Source organism: Oxyura jamaicensis, chromosome 22 (genome assembly GCF_011077185.1).
Source record: "Oxyura jamaicensis isolate SHBP4307 breed ruddy duck chromosome 22, BPBGC_Ojam_1.0, whole genome shotgun sequence".
NCBI lineage: Eukaryota > Metazoa > Chordata > Aves > Anseriformes > Anatidae > Oxyura > Oxyura jamaicensis.
Genome location: NC_048914.1, coordinates 3393427 through 3415057, shown reverse-complemented (window position 1 = coordinate 3415057; position 21631 = coordinate 3393427). Strand labels below are relative to the sequence as shown.

Genomic DNA, 21631 nt, shown 5'->3' with positions numbered 1-21631 from the left:
ATTAAAAGGGGAGAGGAGGAAAAAAAAAAAAAAAAAGGAAAAGTATTTCCAGTATTTCCCTCTGTGTCTTTGGCCTGGTGCAGCCCTTCTGCTCACTGCTCTGTTTATACATGATAGACAACTAATTAACATCCAAGCCTCTTGAAAGGTCTTTTCAGAGGTAATGTACTGACAGAGGATGTCAGTAAGGAGCAGTGATTTGTCTAAGCACTGATCACATTGTTTCAGACTGAATGAGGTGAATATTAAACTGCTTTAAATGCACTCTTCATAAAGCACTAATTACATACTCCCGGGGGAGTACGGGCAAGGAATACTAAACAGCAGAAAAGTCAACAGAGTGCTTTTTATAGTATGTTGCTGGGTTCTGTGTTTTTCTGTCTTTCTTTCTCTTGTGCGCTCTCTCTCGCGCTCACTCTCTCTCTCTCTCTCTCTTTTACTGTAAAATCACAGCACGCTGAAGAATACACATTTATAGCACAATGGTTCACATCTAATTATACAGCAATCATTAGTTTTAACCTGGGTGTATTATATTTTCTTTGATATATTGTGCCCCCCGGCATCTCTTCGCATAGAAGACTTCCAATGGCATTTTCTCCCCTCCCTTGAAAAAAATGTGCTTTTTTCCATCATTAGCATTTGCTTATAATTTATTTTTTTTTCCTAAACAAAAATTTTAAATTGGCAGGAATAAAAGGGGCAAGGAGGGGAGGAGGAGAAATCCGTTTAATCAAAATAGGAATCTGTTCCCTCCCTCCTGGAATCGTGCACTTTATTATTACCAAGGTAACTCCGCTGGGTTTTTAAAGAGAGAAGGAAACGCAGAATGGGCCATTAATGAATTCCTGCAGATCCTGCTGCACTCCTGGTCCGGCTTGTCCTGACATCCTGATGGGGTGAACAACCAGGCTCCATGCATTATTTATGTCCTAACAGCACAGCGAGGGGGGTGGGGGTCACAAACCAAGCCCCCTCTGCATAGAAAACCCGGAGACCTCATCCACTAAGAGCTAAAAAAGAGCCGCGTGCGGCACGGCCCCGCGCGGGAGCAGCACAGCCAGAGCACCAGGAGGGGGTGGTTGGGGTTATGGGGACAGGAATGGGGACAGGTCCTCCATCCTCAGGGCACAGCATGGGATTTACACACAGGTGTGGATCATACGTGCAAAATAGGGCTCAAACATACGGGGTCTGGCTCAGATGCATAGGATAGGGTAGGATGCTTGAGCATAGAGAATGGCTTAAACGCATAGGGTCCAGCTCAGATTTATAGGGTCCTGCTCAGATCCATAGGGTCCGGCTCAGATTTATAGGGTCCAGCTCAGATTTATAGGGTCCTGCTCAGATCCATAGGGTCCGGCTCAGATTTATAGGGTCCAGCTCAGATTTATAGGGTCCTGCTCACATCCATAGGGTCCTGCTCAGATCCATAGGGTCCAGCTCAGATTTATAGGGTCCAGCTGAGATCCATAGGGTCCAGCTCAGATTTATAGGGTCCAGCTCAGATTTATAGGGTCCTGCTCAGATCCATAGGGTCCAGCTGAGATCCATAGGGTCCAGCTCAGATTTATAGGGTCCAGCTCAGATTTATAGGGTCCAGCTGAGATCCATAGGGTCCAGCTCAGATTTATAGGGTCCTGCTCAGATCCATAGGGTCCAGCTCAGATTTATAGGGTCCTGCTCAGATCCATAGGGTATGGCTCAAGCCCAGAGTATATAGGTTGCAGCTCAAATGCAAAGCCTATAGCTCAAATGAATAAGAAGGACTCAAACACAGGGGTTATGGTTTAAAACTGTGGGTTTTGGCTCAAACACAGCAGGCATGGCTCAGGTGCATGGGGTCTGACTCAGGTGCATAGGGTACGGCTCCAACGCACAGAGGTTGTAGGTTTTGTCTCAAATGCTCGGAATATGGCTCAAACACACAGAGGTACAGAGGAGGGCTTAAATACGTGGAGTAGAAAGGTTTGGGCTCAAACACTTCGGGTATGGATGGCGCAAGTAAAATAGGATTTGAGGGCATGGAGCCTGGCTCAGACCCACGACACAAGGCTCAGACCCACGCCACATGTCCCAGACCCATGCCACGTGTCCCAGACCCACGCCACATGTCCCAGACCCACGCCACATGTCCCAGACCCATGCCACGTGTCCCAGACCCATGCTACACGTCCCAGACCCACGCTACATGTCCCAGACCCACGCCACATGTCCCAGACCCACGCCATCCGTTGAGGACCCAAACCCTCCACGTGCTCAGCGCCCCGACCCCACAGCGCTCAGCACCCCCTACAGCCCCCGGGCCGAGCACCCCGCGCAGGGCAGGCGCACCGGGGAGAGCTGGGACCCTGCGCCGCCTTCCTTCGAGGTGCAAACTTCCTTGGAAAGGAAGAGTCAGGCAGCCTTTAGATTTTTTCTTTCCTTTAAAGAACATGAAAGAATCTGATAATTACTTCTATCTACCACCCAACTGTACTAATTACCAACCTATTTCTTCACAGTATGACAGACACAGGCTCTCCAAAACACATAGAGATAAATTAGCACTAATTGGTTTTCCTCTGGCTGTTTGAATTAGTATTTAAAGCTCCAATTACAAAGCAGAATAATTACTATTAATGTCCTGTCGCAGTACAAAAGGCAGATATCTCGCGAACAAGTCCAGGTGTATTATTACACTGATTACGGAATATTTAACCTGGCTCGTTAAGACAAAGACATGGGGAAACTTTAAAAAAAAAAAAAAAATAATAATAATAATAAAAAACCAACAACCAAGAAAGTGAAAGAAAACCCCAGGTAGCTACAGAGCCCTGCAGGGGATGGAGAGGGGCTTTGAACCCTGCGATGAGAGGGGGACAGTCACGCAGGGCTGGAAAGGGAGCAAAAAAAGGGAAGGGCAGAGAGAGGAAGGGAGGAATGAGACAAGACGGGTTTGTGCCAGGAAATAAAAGGGGATCTGGGGGTCTGAGGGGCTGCAGCTGGGCGAGACGGTGCTGGGATTGGTGCTCCCTGCTCCTGCTTTCGTGGCATTTCACTGGCGCTGAGCCAGGCTCGGGCAAACCGCTGCTGGTGGCAGCAAAGCCCAGCAGCACGAGAGGCAAAGCAAGGCCCCTGCATGCTCCTCGCTGCATGGTCCTGGCCTGCTGCCTTCCTCCTCCTCCTCCTCTTGCACATCTGTGGTGACCAGGGATGCCCTGGGGCCAGCTCTGTGTCCCAAAAAGCTCTCACGGGGTGAGGGGGCTGCAGGGGAGCAGACGACCCCTGCCACCCCCTCTCCTCCCCAGCACCATCCCGGCCATCCCAGTGGTGCTCCCGGCTTGTCAGGGTGCCCAGGGTGGTGCTCCACTCCTGCATCCCAAAACAGGACCCCTCACCCCTTTCCTGTAGTTTTTTCTGCCCTGCTATCATGCTTTGAGCCCATCCATGCTGCCCCAAACCCCAACAAGTGCTTGGCACCTCGTGGTGCCAGCAGGAGCGCATGGCCACCTCCCCTGGCACCAGGAGAGGGTCCGGCAGGGGCAGCGCTGGGGCATTTGAGGGTCTCACCCCCACTTTGTGGCCACAGCACCCAGGGTGTCACGGGGAGGGTGGGACAGTGGTTCCCAGGCTGGGGGGCTCTGGGGTTTTCTGGCACCCCTGAGCTCCTCTTGGCGCAGGCAGCAGGGCGTTGGGCAACGCGTGGTGCCCGTTTCATCACCGGGGCGTACCAGCAGTGCCCTCTGCTGCTCCTGTCCCCTGCCACCGGCCTGGGGACACCCCAGGGGACACCGCAGGGTCCTCAGGGATCATCCTGCAGCTCCGTGACCTTTACAGGTGGCTCTAATCCGAGCCACCGTGTGGCTCCTGTGGGATTTGGTGAAGGTTGTTGTCCCCACTGCCAACCCTGGCCATGCCACCGGCATCTCCAAGGGGCCACCGAGGAGGTGACAAGGGGGTGACAACATCAAGCTCCGAGCTCGCAAAGCCCTGAGCATCACAAGCAAACACCCCTGGAGCCATGAAAACCCCTCGGGGAACCTCCAGTTGGCACGTGCCGGGCACAGGCAGGCTCCTCGGCGGCACCCATGGGTGCCCACGGAGCGGGGGCAGCAGCACCCGTGGGCGCGGGGGAGGCTCAGGGGTGCCCGTGGGTGCGGAGCGAGGGGCCGGAGCTGGGGGGGAAGGACGGGGAGGGATTTCTTTTTAAGAGCTAAGGTGGGTGGCGTGCGGGGATGCCAGCTGGCGATGGGCTCTATTTCTACTGACAAGGCTTTACCCTGTAGGTGTGAGGAATTCCAATTAAATATTCAGCCTATTTGTCTGTGTGTGGGAGAGGGTTTGCTGTGCAGGAGGAAAGCCTCGCGTTCAGCTCCGTAGCTAACCATTAAGAGAGAAATTAGCTCAGTTCATCAAGGGAAGCCAGCGGAGGGTTTTCCTCGCTCTCCTACCTTGTTCCGGCTCTCGCTCAGGCGCAGCGGGGAGAGCGAACGGCCACGGGGACCCTTTTGGGTTGCCTTTTTTCCAGCCAAAGAAGCAGAAGAAGAGGTCAAAACGGGGGGGAAAAAACCATTCCTGGGACCGCAATCCCGGCCCCATGGCTCCCAAGCAGCGATCGATGCACGGGAAGAGGGGTCGGGGGGCAGCAGGCTGGCAGATTTAATTGCTCTCGCATTTATCGGCCACCTCCTTCCCCAGCCGCTCGCCGCGCGCTAATTAATCGGCTGCCACCAAAAGCAGATGATCTTTTGAAGCCGGCCGGCAAAAAGTTCAAGCTTTATTGATTAAAGGCCCTCTTGGCATTCAGGGAACGGATCAATGGGGCTTAAAGGATCTCCCGTGCCGGGGCAGCGCCGGCCCACAGGGGGTGATTTGGGGACGGGCTGGGTGCCCCCCTTGCCCCCTTTCCCTTGGCACAGCAGCGAAGTGCCCTGGGCTAAACCCCTCCGGATGCACGCACTTTGCTGGTCAAAGCACCCCTCTGGGGTGGTTTTGGGGATGTTTCCAGCCAAAAAGACAAAGCCAGCACAGGAGGAGCCACCGGTTTCGTCACTGGCTGGAGCTTGGTGCGTTTCTGCCGTTGTGAAATAACTTTCCACTTTTTTTTTTTTTATTTTTTTCCAAATTTTAAATAGAACCCGAAGCGACCATAATTAAAAAAAAAAAACAACAACAAACTGACTTTTTCACGAAACCACAAATGATATCCTGTTTCCCTCATGCCCAGTGCCTGCATTTTGTGGAAGTAAAGTTGTTCGTAATGGGAATAAAGCCGTAATGGGAATAAAAACTGTCCCCAGCGAAAGCAGCCTCTGGATGACGGGCACTGCTCGGAGGAGACGTCCCAGCCGGGGTCGGAGGCTGGGCACTGGCAAGAAACCGCCTTTAATCAGCTCCAAATCCTCACTGTAAATTCCAGGTGAAAAATTTAATCCTTTCTGCCAACTCCTGCTGTGCCACCTCCAGGGACCGCCGGGGACTTTGCTGATGTGTCAGCCCCAAAACAAATCCGTGAGCAGAGCCTCAGCCCCCGGCCCTGGGGGATGCTCCCTGCCCACCACCCCCTCTCCGCTGGGGCGCTGGGACCCCTTTTGCTTTTTGGGATGCTTTTAGGTACCAAACTTCCCCTGGCTTTGCTGATGCCCTGCAAGCTCTGGGGGGCAGAAACCACCTCGTTGGGGCTCGAGCATCTCGAGCACCCCCATCTTTGGGTTCAGACCCAAAGATGCCAACACCCCCCCTCTCCCCCGGCAGCCCCTGCAGGTTGGGGATTGATTTTATATACACATATTGTTTTTTTTTTTTTCTTTCCTCCCTTTCTTTCCTTTAAAACCAGAAGCCAGAAACTCCATAGCAACCCGCGGCTCCCAGGGTCTGACTCCAGCGCTGTGATCGCGCTGTCACTTCGTTTAAGGCTATACCCCTGTAGGTGTGAGGAACTCCAATTAAGCATTCAGCTGGCTTGCCTGTGTGGGGGGACAGGCTTTGCTGTGGAGGAGGGAAGCCTCGGCGCTCGCGCGGTGACTAATCGCTCAGACACCGCTCGTCTGTGGCACCAGGGGAGGGCAGGGAGAGGGTTTTCCTCCACCGTGCAGCTGCCTCTGCATTCCCTTTTCGGGAGATGTGCGGCTCCCCGCCGGGCTGCGGGGCTTCCAGGCGGAAGCTGGAACGAGCCCAAGCATCTCCCCGGCGCGGCTGGGGCTGCAGCGAGCTCTTCCCGCGGCTTTTTTTTTTTTCAGGGAGAAAGAGGATTTGGGAGGGTTGGGGATGCTTGTTTGCACCGGTGGTGCCGGGCTCCCCATGCCACGGAGCGGTGTTTGGTGTCACCACCGTGGACTTGCTTTTACACCCTTCGGGTGAGCATCCTTAAATTTGGGTGAGCATCCTTAAATTTGGGTGAGCATCCCTTAAACTTGGCTGAGCATCCCTAAATTTTGCCGAGCATCCCTAAACTTCACTGGGCATCCCTAAAATTGGCCAGGCATCCCTAAACTTGGCCAAGCATCCCTAAGTTTCACCGAGCGTCCCTAAACTTGGCCGAGCATCCCTAAACCTGGCCAGGCATCCCTAAATTTGGCCGAGTGTCCCTAAACTTGGCCAGGCATCCCTAAACTTGGCTGGGCATCCCTAAATTTGGCCAGGCATCCCTAAGTTTGGCCAGGCATCCCTAAACTTGGCCGAGCATCCCTGAATCTGGACTGGTGTCACTGAATGTGGGCGCCAAGCCCCTCTCCCAGAATCTGCTCCCCTGCAGCATGCCAGAGCTCCCACGGGAAGCATCTCATGCTCAGCCCCCCTGCCTGGCCCCGGACACGATGGAGACCTGGATCTGGCCCCACTGGGAGCCCCACAGAGCCTTTTCTCCACTCGATGCCCGTGGAGATCCCCAAAAAGGAGCCTGCACCCCAACGAGGACATTTCCCCCGTGCTGCCACCACCGCCTGTGACATCTCCCAAGGGTGCCACAGCCGAGAGCAGCACGGAAGGATGCCCGATGTGCCACCCAGGGCACAATGCCCCCTTTCTGTTACGAGCCCCCAAGCACGGATCTGGCCTTCCCGAGCCCCCCAAGTGCTGGGGCAGCGGGCGGGAGGCGCGGAGCAGCGGCTTCGCCCCCGCTCCCCGGGGAGGTGGGGAGGGGGCCCGGCCGTGGGCAGCGGCAGGATGCGCTGTCCCTCCCCTGCACTTCCCAGCGAGCTCTTTACATAACTTCTGCTGCTTAGTCACAGCTTCAGCTCTTTTTTTTTTTTTTTTTTTTTTTTTTTTGTTTTTTGGAGCGATTTTCTCAGCCGCATCAGAGCGCGAGTCATTTCGGCAAGGGAAGTCCCTTCCTTTCTTCCGTTCCCTTGGTAACTGCGCAAATTTGCCTTTCAAATGATTCATGACCGGGGTGCTGTAGGAGTTCCCTCCTCCAACACAACGCGCTCCCACACAGCCACACATGCCCGCTTAATCACTGATCACAGCCCCTTCCGCCAGGTACACCCGGCGAGAGGCAGGATGCGGCCCTCCCCTCCGCCCCGGCTGCTCGGGGGACGCGGACGAGAGTGTGGAAGGGCTCCCAAATCCGGGGACATCCCGTGGGATGGACGGGAAGGGCATCCACATACATCCCGTGGGATGGACGGGAAGGGCATCCACAGACATCCCATGGGGTGGACGGGAAGGGCATCCACATATATCCCATGGGGTGTATGGGAAGTGCCTCCATCTATGTCTAACAGGATATACGGGAAGTTTCTCCATGTGCATCTCGTGTGCTATGTAGGCAGTGCCTCCACGTGCATCTCACAGGACACATAGGAAGCCTCCATATACATCTAATGAGCTATATGGGAAGTTTCTTCATGTGCATCTCATGGGGTATAAGGGAAGTGCCTCCCTGTACATCTCAGGGGCTATATAGGAAGCGCCACTTCATGAGCTGCATGCGAAGTGCCTCAGTATACATCTCAGGGGCAATACAGAAAGTGCTTCCATATGCATCTCAGGCTATATAAGTGCCTCCACATAAATCAAAAAAACGATATAGAAAGTGCCTCCATCTGCATTGGGGCTATTTGGGAAGTTCCTCCACACGCATCTCGTGGGACAGAATAGGAAGTTCCTCCACGTGCACCTCGGGGGCTGTACAGGAAGCCTCCATCCACCCTTCGCAGCCTATCCCCAGTGTCTCCATACCCCGTTCACAGCCTATATTCGGTGTCCCCGCACCCCGTGCACAGCCCACACGCGGTGTCCCCGTGCACCTTCCCACCCGGTGCTCGCCGTGCCCCGGGCGGGCGGCAGGACGCGCGGTGCCCCGCGGGAATTCCCACGCGGGTGAAGCTGGAGCTTGGCCCCGGCTGGCTCCGAGTGCCTTGAACTTTTCCTTTGCGACAGCCTTGGCACAGCTTTATTTTTGACCTGATTTTTTTTTTTTTTTTTTTCCCCCCCTCCCACTGCCTTAGACAAAACAAGCAGCAACGGAAAAGAGGCAGAAAAGTCCTTTTTTGGTCCTTTTTGGCAAGCGAGCTGCAACACGGCAGAGAGCGGATCCCTGGCAGTGCTGGGCCAGTGCAGGTATCTGCACTTTCAGCTCAGCTGGGGCTGCTCTGGGAGTAAAATCATCACGGTACAAGGCACAAATGTCCCCAAGGGACACGATTTTGTCCCTCGGCTGTGAAAGGGGCTGGGAAGGAGCCGTGAGCTGGTGAGCGCCGGGACGCAGGGAGCATCTTGGCAGGGAAATGAACTTAATCCGCAAACTATCTCCGTGCCTTTTTGGTATGTTTTATCTGATTTATTCTCTCCTCGTTAAGAGGAGCTAATTAACAAACCATCGTTTAAATAAACAGCAGCATGAGTGTTTGTAACCTCGGCTTTATTGAATTGTGACAAATTATTAGCCTTTGCATGTTAAATGAAACAGAAGCATCCAGGAACTCCTTAAATCCCACCTGCAAGGAGATGATACCTGCTGCGAAAACGGAGGGCGATGAGCAGCTCCCGGGCAGGGCACCTCCATCGGGAGCACATGGCACATATGTATCCCCCAAATAACCCCAAAAACCCTTCTCTGGGACTTTTTTTGCAGGAGCAGAAAAGCCACGGAGACCAAAGCACATCAGGCTCAGCGCCCCAACGGGCGTGCATGAGGTTTTCTCTATTCGCCTTCCCGTTTTTGCTTCGCCCATGGAAGAGAGGAGCCTTCCCAAATGCCCAAATCAGAATCCCTGCAAGACCCTGGCTGCCTGCAGCGGCGGTGACAAGAACCCCTCTGTCGCTGTCACAGTCACCCCTCCCCTGGCGGATCCTTGGCAATATAATGAGAATAATCACATACCGCACGTCTGCACGGAGCCCGTCACCCCGGTGCTTTGCCACGAGTTGCACGCAGCGGGGGAAAGGAGGTGGGTTTAATACTTCTGCGCGCCAAAGAGGCACGCTTGTGCAAACACATTTGTGCAAAGAGAAATGCTCGTGCAGAGACACGTCCTTGTGCAAAGACACGCTTGTGCAAACACGTTCCTGCACAGACGTGCTTGGGCAAATGCGTGCTCTTGTGCAAATATTCACGCTCGTGCAAACAGGTGCTTGTGCGAGCACAGTTGTGCAAAGATGCTTGCTTGGGCAAAGGCCTGCTCTTGTGCAAATATTTGCGCTTTTGCAGACACTCGTGCGAAGAATCATGCTTGTGCAAGCGCTTTTATGCCAAGACACACTTGTGCAAACACACGCAGCTGTGCAAACACCAGCACTTGTGCAAACACGCATTCCCCCGCGGGCAGCCCTGCAGGGCCCTGCGCCGTGATTTTCCCCGAAGCGACGGGAAGGCAGCACTTTGCCCTAATGGTGCCCGAGAAATTACAAAGATTAGCAGCTCCATTCTTCAGCGTTTCAGGCCAATCACGTTTTGGGGGTGTTTTTCCATCAGCGCTAAGTTACTGCTGTCATATTGTTCCGGCGTCGCGGGCCCTAGGGCGGCATTGTGCCTTACAGTCACTCACTGATCCTAATGCCGTTGCCTGCAGCCTGCGTTTAAAGGTAATGCAAACAGTTTGATCCGTAAAATGCGTTTGATCTATAATTTCTATACATCGTTCCCGAACTTTTATTTTACAACAATTAGCCAAAAAGCCCTTTCCGTGTGATATTTGCCGAGAGCCTGACAGTAGCGGCAATTAAACCCCATCTGTTTGCAGAGCATGAATAATAGCAGTTGACACTCAACTTCGGGTACCGCACATGGGAAGCCTGATAAACACCCGACCTCGTCACCGAGACACGGGGCCGGGTCGGGACGGATCCTGCCCTCTGTGTTTGCACCGGGGGGGCTCAAGGGATCGCCGCCCTCTGTGATGATTTTGGCTGGGGTTTGCCCTTGCTGCATGCCCATAGAGTTGCCAAAAGCCTGAAGTGCGAAGAAAATGACACCCTAACAGCCAGCTCCTTTGCTTGTTTTCTCTTTCCTTTTTTTTTTTTTTTCCTTTTTTTTCTCCTCTTTTATTTTCTCTCTCTTTTTTTCTCTCTCTCTCTCTTTTTTTATTAATAAAGCTTTCATTAAAAGGCAGCGACAGAAACTCACACCGGGGGAACTGAATATTCCAAGGAGCCAAGTCATCAATTAAAACAACATTTCTCTCTGTTCTTTCCCTTTCAAACGCTCGGTTTAATCACCAAAAAGTAGACTATAAAGGGCCCCAGCAAGACGGAACAATGCCGAGTCACTAACTATTACATCTGCGGCGCTGCTACAAAGCGGCAGCGGTTCCCACCGGCGCAGCGGGGACCGGCGAGCAAACGGCGCCTGCCAAGCCTCCGGGATGGGCACCGGGATGCTCACGGCCGGCGGAGGAGCCAGGATCAGGCCCTCCACGTGTCGAGGTGGGGATTTAATTCTCCCCGTTCCCGCAGCTCCCAGGCACGCCGGTGCTCTGGTTTCTCCCGAAATGAGCAGCCCTCCCGCTGGCAGCTCCCTGGGGCAGGTTTCCCACACCCACCACTGCCTGCAGGCAGGACTCACATACCCAAAAGCTGACTTTTTTAATTTTTTTTCCCCACTACAACCCAAGCAGAAAGCTTCGCCTTCCCCTACTAAATTTGCCTCCTCTCTCTCTGCCGCTCGGTGCGCCCTGATGGCTCCAGAAGTGTCCCCCCGTGGGCCCAGCCAGGGAACGCTCTCCGTGGCACGGCAGACCCCCAATATTTTGGATAAATAAGCTCAGCCCCGCACACCAGGCACTGTGTGAACACAGCTTGGTGAGAAAAGTTTGCATCCAAGCACTTGCATCGCTGTCCCTTTGGGCTGGGGACAGGGCTGGGGACAGGGCCGGGGATCTCGCCGGGATGCGGGCGCCCAGCCTGCCCGTCCCCCCGCTCCTTCCCAGCCTCTCGTCATGCACAAATCCCTCAACTTTTAAGGTTAATAAAGCCCTTGTTTGCTTAAGATAGCACCTGTTTCTATGGTGACACTTGCAACCCAGAACCTGTTTATCAGCCAGCAAGGAGGAACGGTGACAAACGCAGGCGCAGGAGCAGGCACCGAGCCCCGCACAGGGCTGGTGACAATGACGGGACATCCAGGACCAAGGACACAGCGGTGACCCCGCTCCTGACCCCCTGACCCGCACCCAAGCATCATTTTCCCCTCTCTGCAAACCCAAACCCAAGGACACGCAACTGTAGGGCCGGATCCTGCCCACCGCAGGGCCATGTGGCAGGGAGAAAAGCGATGCAAGATGTTGGGCTGCGAGCGGTTTGCTCTCAAACCGTTGGCACACATCTCTTCCTTTTGACCCTACAGCCCTCTCCAAACTGCTCCGTGCCTCAGTTTCCCCCAAAACCTCCCCAAGAGGACGTGGGCGCGAGGGGTGGCGGAGGCTCCCCGCGGGTCCCGCTCGGCTCCAGCCTGGCGCAGGATCCCTCCCGGCTGGCAGAGCTGGTTTCCATAACGACTTTCTGCCACAAACATATTTTGATAAAAATAAAGTTAAAGCGGCGAGGCTGTGCCGGAGTACAAATTCGCTGCTCGCTCTCCCCCTCCCCGCTCCCCACAGAGGGGGGAATAAGGCCGGGAAGCTTTCCTTTCCCAAGGGCAGGGTTTTTTTTTCCTTTCCCAAGGGCAGGGTTTTTTTTTCCTTTCCCAAGGGCAGGGGTTTTCTTCCTTTCCCAAGGGCAGGGGTTTCTCCCTTCCCTCGCTTTCGCCACCGAAGACAAAATGGAAAGCCTTGTTTACTGGATTTCTCCGTGCGCCGGTTCCCACTCTGCCTAGCTACCTGATGCTCTACAGTATATACAGGATAATGTGATAAATTCATTTCCAATTCACTGCATTATCCTTTGAATATTTTAATGACTCATTGAATGGAGTAAAAAAAAAAAAAAAAAGCTATTTCAAATGAACAATTATGCTGCATTAGAGTAAAGGCTGATTATATTTAAACACTGCTTGCATGGATAACGGGACATATCGACCTCCGCCTATAAGAGCTAATTTGGCTCTTATCTCTAAATAATTTTACACTGCAAATTACCATGAAAACCTAAAGGGCTTTAAAAACATTCATCAAAAGATATTATTCCACTTTGTAGCAACATTTTTATTTAAATTATTTTGAATGGGAGTGAAAGCATCTCTCGCGGCTGACAATCGGCGGAGCAGCGCCGCGGGCGCCGATAAGGAGCGGCGAGCGGTACCCGGCGGGGATGGGATGCTCCGGCCCTAAATCCAGCTCAGGGACACAAATCCCGAGCCGGTCCCCACCCTTGGTGGCACGGCTGGGTAGGGCAGCGTGCACGGAGCGTGCTTCTCCTGCTCACCTTTGCTCATGACATTAAATTCGGATTTTCCTAAGGGTGAATTTTGGCTGCGTCCTACCCACAAGGAAGGCATTTTGAAGCCACTCTCGCCAAAGGAACTGCAGTTTGCCATAAGGCACCACGTGGCCGAACACCAGAGGAGCTGGTGGCTTTGTGGGGACACTCAGGGGTGGCTTTATGGGGACACGGCGTGGGTGGCGGGGACCCTGGTGGCACCGCGTGGCGCAAGGGGGGCAGCCACAAGGGAATGCAGAGGGATGCTTCGGTCCCTGGGGCACGAGGAGAAAGATTATTGAACACTGGGGTTTGAAGCCAGCAGAGACATGGCACATGGGTTGGAGAGCCATTCCCGTTCCCAAAAATCTCCTTTCTGCCCCAAAATCCACCCTCCTGCAGGAAGAGCTCCCTCCTTATGGCCTGGCAAGGAGCTTTCTGACCTCGGATCTGAATGACCCAAGTGCTGGGGAAAAAAAAACAAAAAAACCTTCCTTCCATTTGTGTTGGTCTTAATCCCGCATCTTTGCTTAAATGATCTTATGCTCCAGAAAAAAAAAAAAGAAAAGAAAACCACAATAATTAGCAATAGCGAACGCCTCGGAAGGATCTGTGTACAGAAGGGAAAACAAGAGCTTGGGCTTTTTTTTTTTTTGCGTTTAGTAAATATTAAAATTAATGAGAGACTTTCAGGACCCTGTTGTTAGAAATGCAGAAGGGCTTCTGTGGAGGATTAAAAAAAATAAAAAGCCCTATACACAAATCTCTGCAATTATTCCGAATGCTTTATATTTTTCAGCCAATTATGAAATTCATGGAAAGTATTAATATCTAATTTTAATTTGCTCAATATTCCCATTAACAATAAAAAGTCTAATTAAGGTATCTGTACAAAAAGCCCTCAGCAGTAATTTCAGAGAATAATAGCAGAGAATGACTAGATATTTCTTGTTAAATGCATGCTGCAAATTAATTGATATCTTAATTAGACTTTAGTACTAAGATTATTAGTTAGATTGATTCAGAGCTGAAACACCTCATCTTTTAAAAGACAAAAGCAAGCAGGAGAGGAACAAACTGATTTTCCAAAACCTCCCTGGAAGCGCAGTGGCGGCACACGGGGAGCTCACGGTCACGACCCGCCCGGCCCCAACCCATCGCGCTCTCCTCCCAACACGTGTTTGTGAAACCCGAGGGATAAACCCATGACATTTTCACCAAAATGGTTGGTTTACACCCCTAAAAAAACGATAGCAAGCTCCCTGAAGCAGCTCGCTGTCTATGCAGATAGAACTGTCAGTGGGGAGTTTGCAAGGCGATTTTTTTTTTCCCAGCATTTCCTTAGAAAAGGGTAAAAAAAAAAAAAAAAAAGAAAGAAAGAAATAAGCAGCAGCAATATTTTTGGCCCAGCTTCGCTCTATATAGTCTCAGGAAGCGCTCCCCTACCTACACGCCGAGCACGATTTACATTTCCCTTGCAAACGCTCCTCCTTTGGGATTTCACCCGGAGGCGCGCGCCCCGCCGGGAATCGCGCCCGCTGGGGCAGCGCCACCCGATGCCACCTCCCGCTTGGGGACGCGCCCGAGGAGCGGCCGGGGACACTCACGCGGACGTCGGCGAGCAGCCAGTGCCTCCAGAAGCGGTTCCTGGGGTCGGCTCTGCTGGGCGCGTCGGGGTCCACCAGCACCAGCACGTACTTCTTGCTCTGCAAGAGGGGAGAGCGTTTGGGCACGGTGGCGTGGGACCGCAGGGCACCCGTGGCGCATAAAGCATGGAACAACCCCCAGATCTTTCACGCTTTTTTCACTCTTTCCCGTGCATGCACACTTGTATTCATGCAAAATCTGGGATAATACAAGAAATAAGCACGGTGCATCACAGGGGGAATGCAAGGCATGCAGACCTTCTCGGGATGTTTTCCTCCCCGTGACCTAAATCTCATCAAGGTGCTTGTGGAGGAAGAACAGTTTTATGGTGTCCCACCAAAATGGCACCAAGGAAGATCCTCCCCCAGTGTACCAGGAAGGGATGCCAGGATATTTCCTGAAACCATCGCCCAGCTCTACTCATGGATACCCCGGTCTCTCTGAGGGTGTCCAGCACCCAAGGGTGCCACCAGCACGAGGACACAGGGACGGGATTTGGGTCCCTGCAGGATGGAGCTGGGTTTGAAGTGACCTCTGGAGGCTGTGGGTGGAAAACCTGCTGATCCCCGGGGATTTGGCAGGACCTCAGGCACCAGATTATCCTGCAAGCACCCAGATTAAGGGATCTCTATCCTAATGAGACCTCCAGGTGCATCTGTCAGCTCGCCAGCGGTGCCACGCTCGTCTCCGGAGTGCCCAGAGGCTGCGATTTCAGGAGCTGCTGGGGGATTGAGCCATGCGGTTCCCATCCAAATTAACCGGAGCTCTGTGGCTAAATCCCCGTGTCGCTTGTGAAACCGGGCAGGGATTTTCACAGCGGGATTGCTGGGCCAGAGACAACCGCTGTTGCCCCATTTCACAAGCCCTGCTCTTGGTGCCATGGGTCTCACCATGCCCAGGGAGCCCCCTAAACCCCTTTGCAGCCCCCAGAGCCGTGCATGGCTCAGCCCCCGCTGCAAACACCAAGCAACACCTCTGCGCCGAGAACTGTTTTACCAGAAACCCGTGGATTTCAACCCATTTAGCAAAGCGCTTGCAACAGTTGCAGAGAAAATCCCAGGCTGATGCAAGCGCCCTGCCCGAGAGCGAGGTGCCGTCGGCGCCGTGCCTTGCTCCCAGCCGGGCTCAAACCATTTCATTCCCAGTGGGTTTGTGCCGAGCATGCAGATGTGCACCCCAAAAAGGGGCCACCCTATGGGGGACGGAGCTGGGGACATAGTGGCAGGGCTGCCACCTCCCTGCATGTGCTCTCGCAGCTGCACCGCCCAGAGCATCGCGGAGAAGCGGAAATATTTCATCGCCGGTGCCGAAAATGGGAAGGAGGAGGGAACGGGGAGGGAGAAGGGGGGTGGGGGGGGGGGAAAGAAGCCCGACAACCCAAAAACCCCGCGCCGCAAGTGTGAAGGAATTTGAGCTCTAACTTTAGGGAGGGTACAGCGCTGAGCACGGCGCTTATGAATCTCTCGTTTCTCCTTCGGAGCCCAGCTGGTGGGAACAGAACGTGTAGTCATGGGACTGTCATCGTGTGCTGTCCAGGTTAACATGTAGCATTTCTATTACTATTAACAGACTTTCTGCTCCTCACTCCATCTGTTCTTCGAAATAATTGCAGTTGTACAGACCATGCCTTCGCTACAGGCAGGCTCTGGGGAGAGGATAGTGCTTTTATGCAAAAAAAAAAAAAAAAAAAGGAGAAAAAAAAGTGTTAAAAAATAACAGCAAACACGAGAATAGAGTGCAAGCGAAGTTAACAGCAGGCTCGCAATTTGGTACAGATTGTGGCCTAGAAAGGTGGCAGCGCACGCGGCGTGGGGCAGACCCCCGTGGGGACGGGCACCGGGTCGGTCCCCAGCCCGGCTCCCTCCGGGTGCGCCGGGACCCCGGGGATTTGGGGGATTTTCTTGCTGGATCCCCTGCAGGATGAAGGCAGCGAAGCCCCCCGTGGCCCAGTGGTGCTGTGCCACCCAAAATACGGAGGGTTTTTTGCGGGGCCGCTGGTCGCTCTGCTTCTTGCCTCTGCTCGCAGGGTGCCGGCGGGCTGAGCTTTAATTCCTCAATCCCTCCCCGACACGGGCTAACAGCTTTAGCTGCTGCCAGGGCTCCGGGCAGGAGCTGGCCCAAGGTGACACCGGAGCTGCTCGGCGTCGCCGCTCCAGGGACTTTTGGGGAGGAGGGAAATGGGTCCCAGTCCGAAAATCCCTCGCTCATCCAGCAGCAGGAAAACATGCATTTTTCTTATTTTTCAGAGGGAAAAAAAAAAAAAAAGCCATCTGGGGTCCTCACCCCTGAACAGAGCTCCCCCAAAACACCCTCACCCCCTGCTCACCCTTCCCTCCCAGCCCAGGCTGCCTCTTGCACCCCTGGGTGCAGCCCAGCCGCACGGGGCCGCCCCCAAACCCCGAAAAGGAGCCCAAATCCCGTCTCCACGCATCACCTTCCCCCTGCTAACAGCTTCTGGGGGGAAGGAGCAGCGACGCACACGGCTATTGCTGCAGTTCTGATTATCCACAGGTTGGGAAACTTGCTGGGAGCGGGCAGGGCTGCTGCAAGAGGCAGGGAGAGGGAAGCAAGCAGGCCGGAGGGGATTTGTGCGCCGAGATCGCGGGGAGCCGGGGCTGCACGGGAATTAAAGACTTATCCAAACGAGAGCAAACGGGGTGTTAAGCCACACACATGTAGAGCGAGCAGTTTCCTTGGAAACGAGCGCACATGGAAGCGGCACACATGCAGACCCGGGCGGGCGGCAGCCTCTCCCCGGCAGCCGAAGCGGGGCCGCGGGGATTTGGGGACGGGGACGCAGGAGAGGGCACGAGGTGGGCTTTCTCCCCGTTGTGATGGGGAAGCAGGCGGTGGCCAGCTCTGCTGGCTCAGATTGTCTTCGAAATTCAGTCCCAAAAGGAAGGAGGCAAGGATGAGCAAAGCCCCAGCCCTGCTCCTCACCCAGCGCTCGCTTTTCGGCAACAGGAAAGGGTTCAGAACCCCCCCTCGGCTTGGAACCCCCCCCCCCCTGCATCCTCCCCAGCTTCTCCATCCCTCGGAGCCACTCCTGGGCCACATCCACCCCACGGCAGGGTTCCAGCACCCAGCCACACGGGGCTGGAGGTGACATTTCAGTGCACCCTCGCCCCTTCCAACCAACCCATCCGGGCACGGAGCTGCCCCTGCAGACACAAACCACGGCACCGACAGCTTAAGGCGAGAGCAGAGCCGAACTTCCCCTGCATTGCATTAGCCCCGTGTTATCTCGCTGCCACCCTCCTGGGAAGGATTTGGGGCTGCCTTTGAGCAGCCATCGGTGCACGGGACGCGGTCCTGAGCACGCAGCGCCTGGCTGGGAGCTCACACCGTGGCACGATGAGCAGGGGAGAGCTCGGTGTGAGCTCGTTTCATGTGACTGCAGGACACAAAATGCAAATACACCCAAGGAGAGAGGCTCAGAGACGGGCAGGGAGCGGGACGGGGTGCCCAGTGTCCCCAAAAACATCGTCCCGGCTCTCCTGCACGGGATGCAGACCGCCTGTGCTCAGCGCAAGAGCCGGGGCGCTGCCGCTCCTCCTGCTAGGTGGAAGTGCTGCAAGCACCAGCTGAGATCTCAGAGTCAATCTGGGCTTTTTTCTTGGCTCGTCCCCAGTACTAAAAAGTTTCTATAACGGGCACGTAGTTAGCAATTCTGCTGCTGAGGCTTCGCCAAAGAGAAATTCTAGCTCCTTCTTCTGTGGCTAACGGCACCGGGAGGGGTGAGGCAGGCAAAAAAAAAAAAAAAAATTGTTTGCAACCAAGTCGGTTATTGTGACTTCGGGAAACGGAGCCGCAATTTTCAGGGTGGTTTTCACCTTCCTATTTTAAACCAGAAGCCTCGCAGCTTTCACCCCCTCCCCCCCCCCTCTCCTCCTACAAAATAGGTCAGCAATATTAACCCTGCTCAGCAGGACTTGCCCAAGGGGACAAGCGGCACAATCTGAACGCTTGACCCAAGCATCTCGTGTCCCCCCCCCCTGCACTGCCCAAGGGAACTTCATTGACTTTCTAACAGGCTGCTCCCCCCCCTCAACAAGCCGTGCAGCCAGGCTGCTCTCCCCCAGCTCCCCGGGGGCTAAGCCAGCCAAATATTTATGCAGCCCGATGTCCGAATAATAATGGATTAATCCGGGATCGTTACGGCGAGCCCGGTCGATCTGTTAGGTTTATTCCCAAACGGAGGCCTTCGGGTGGTGTAAGGAATGGGGTTATTTGCTCCGAAAGGAGAAGGTTTTGTTTTCCCGCGTGGTGGAACAGACCCACAATGGGTGTTTTATGCTCTTGGTGTAACCAAGCAAATAGCAGGGTGACCTCCCAGGGGGTAAATAGAGGCGGGCAGGACGTGCCCACGGAGGAGGGCGGCATCCCTGGCACGTTTTGGGGTGGGATGGGAGCAGCAGGCTGTCCCTCCTCGCTCAGAGAACCCATTTCAAGGGTTTCCCCAAAACCGAGGTCCACCCAAGTCACTGCCACCACCCGCGTGGGATCAGGGGGATGACCCCAAAGCGGGGACCCCTTGCTGACACCCAGGGGAGGGGGCATGGCAAGCCCACCGCTGCCCATTCTCCATCCAAGAGATGGATACAATAAACAAAAACAAAAGGGAAATTTTAATCCCCTGCAAAAAGGGAATTAAAAAAGCAAAGACCCCCCCCCAAGAACCAAAGCAGGCAGTGCCACACATTCCCTCCGCGCGCCCCAGAGCTTGTGCTCCATCCCCGCCTTTGCCATAGCTATTTATTCCTCTTGGAGATGGGGACAGCTCTGGAGGCGAGCTAATGAGCACCGTGCTAACGAGCATCGCGCTGCCGGCCCCGGGTCGGAGCCGGGACATCGGCCATCGCACCGGGACCACGCTGGGTTTAACTGGGAAGCGCGGCCGGTGCGCGAGGAGGAGGCAGCGGAGCGCAGCCGTCCAGCCCAATTACCGTCACGCGCGGGGACACATGGGCTGGTGGCGTTTGACATTTGCTGCAAAATATTTTGATGCAAAATGGCACCTCCGTCACAAATTATTTTGCGATTCTTGGCTTGGGTTTCGGTGTTTTGTTTTTTTTTGTTTGTTTATTTGTTTTGGGGGTTGTATTTTTTTGTGTGTTTTTCTTTTTTTTTTTTTTCATTTCTGTGTGTGTGTGCATGTGGATTGTCTTGCAGGGGAGGGGGAAGAAGAGCAGGATGGCATGGGGTGACTCTTGCAGATGAGCAAAGGGTAGCTCCATCGCCTCCCTGCACGAGCAACAAGCTCATGCCAACTGGTTGGCCAAAGCAACCATCCCCATCCCCATCCCAGGAGACCCCACAAGGGCATTTTTCCCTTTTCCCTGCATTTTTGCAGGGGTGCAAGGCCAGGATGGAGCCACAGCATCGCCGGTCCCAGCCTGAGCAGCGTGGGGCTGCCCGGCGAGGCAGGGGTTACGGCGCTGGGAACTGCTGAACCTGGTGCCACCAGACACCTGGGAAAGCTGAAATGACTTTAAATGCCTAAACATTTTAAAACAAACCCTGGAACAATTCAGCTCCTAACTCCTGCCTGCTTTCTCTCGATCGCTCCCTCTCTCTCTCCCATTTTTACGGTTTCCAGAGCTGTTTTACGCCTCATTACCTGCACACTGTGAGTGATGTCTGTCGGTCCTAGAGCTGTAAATACCTTAAATCATGCTTCATTAAGAATATCTATGGTGCTATTAAAGAGCTATAATAGACAACGAGTTAACAGATGATTAAATATGAACTCCATTTGTGTCAGTCACCGGCGTGCAAGGAAGAGGCTTTAAGTTTTTTAAACTCGCTCTCATTATCTGCCGAAGCGCGGCGGGGGGAAGCGCGGGCGCTGGCACGGGCGCGAGGATCGGTGGCTGGGAGGCGGCGAGGCGTGCAGCCCTTTGCTCGGCTCGTCCCATGGACGCGACCACATGCAACAGCTCGGGGTTCGGTGCCTGGTAGCCAGAGGTTTTTAAATGGCAAATGTTGAACAGGGGATGGAGGAGGAGGAGGACGGGGTGGGGAGGCCGATGGGGTACCCCCGAGGAGAGGATGGAGAAGGTTAATGGGGCGGATCAGGATACAAAGCGGGCTGAGCGCCGCTGTCTTTCCCAATAACACAACATCACCAGTGCACAGGAATGGGGGGGGGGAAAGTGCAAATTCAACAATAATTAATAGTAAAACCCCACGAGAGCACAAAATACTGGGGGAAATTAAATAATGAGCGCCGCGTTGTTTTCCGGATCGGGTTTTTTTCCGCTGTAAAAATAGAGCGCCCCGCGCTCTGCCGGCTCCTCGCTTATTATTCCCCGACGCACCTCGACCCCTCGCAGCTCATCCTGACCCCGCTCGCCGCAGCCACCGGCGTGCCCGTGGGGACCCCCGCCGCCCCCGGGGCTGTGCGGGAGGCCGGGGGGTCCCGGGGGGCTGCGGGGGCTGGTAATTGAATCTCGGCGCTTCCACGCGGCCGGAGCCTGCCTCGCCATTAAGCGAACTGGAAATGCCATTTCCGACTCGTCCCGGCTCCGAGGTGCCCGCAGCTCCTTCTCATTTGCTGCCGTCCCCTCTGCTCCCTGCTGCCTGACCTCGCCTCCCCGCCGGCCCCGGGGTCAAGGAAGGAAATTAATCCTGGAGCCCCTTGGGAGCGGCGGCAGATTGCATGCGCTCCGCTCGCCGATGAAGGATGAAAGCACTTCGGGAGCTGCGGGAGCAGAGCCTCCAGCCCCCGTGCCACCGCGCCCGTTCGCCTTTGGGAATCCACCCTGGGCCTTTTTGATGGACTGCAAGTATCCGAAAACCCAGCCAGGGCCTTCCTCCCACCCCGGTGCACCATCACCACCTGTTGAGCTAAACCAAGAGACCTCTTTGGGGAAATAATAACCCTCCCCACCACGCACACCGCTCTTGCCAGGAACAGGAGGGAGAAGATGCTCAGCTCAGAACTTCCCTCCCTAGTAAAATATTTAATAATAAACTCAGAAGAGAAGCCAACTGTCTCCCTTGGATGTGGCTTTCATTTGGAAGTCAATAGGATTTTTATTCCCATCCAAAACGCTTTTTTTTTTTTTTCTTTTTCCCTCACTAATGTATGTTTTGTTCTAATATATCCATCTTGTCGTGCTAAATAAAATACAAATCCTATAGCCACAGCCCTACTGGGAGCGATGCACGCCCGTGTTGCAAGGCATTTCAACCCAAGCCACTC

General features: G+C 54.3%; 1 protein-coding gene across 4 annotated transcripts in view; it reads right to left on the bottom strand.

Annotated features, from left to right (window-relative positions):
* PEBP4 (phosphatidylethanolamine binding protein 4) overlaps nucleotides 1-21631 on the bottom strand; it is a 63289-nt gene that overhangs the window by 17933 nt on the left and 23725 nt on the right. For 3 of the 4 annotated variants that reach the window (XM_035345182.1, XM_035345184.1, XM_035345185.1), the window contains exon 4: nucleotides 14385-14483. The exons of the other annotated variant lie outside the window; for it this stretch is intronic. In XM_035345182.1, coding sequence (XP_035201073.1) covers nucleotides 14385-14483 — 99 coding nt within the window. The remainder of the gene's footprint in view (nucleotides 1-14384; nucleotides 14484-21631) is intronic. 4 annotated transcript variants of the gene reach the window in all.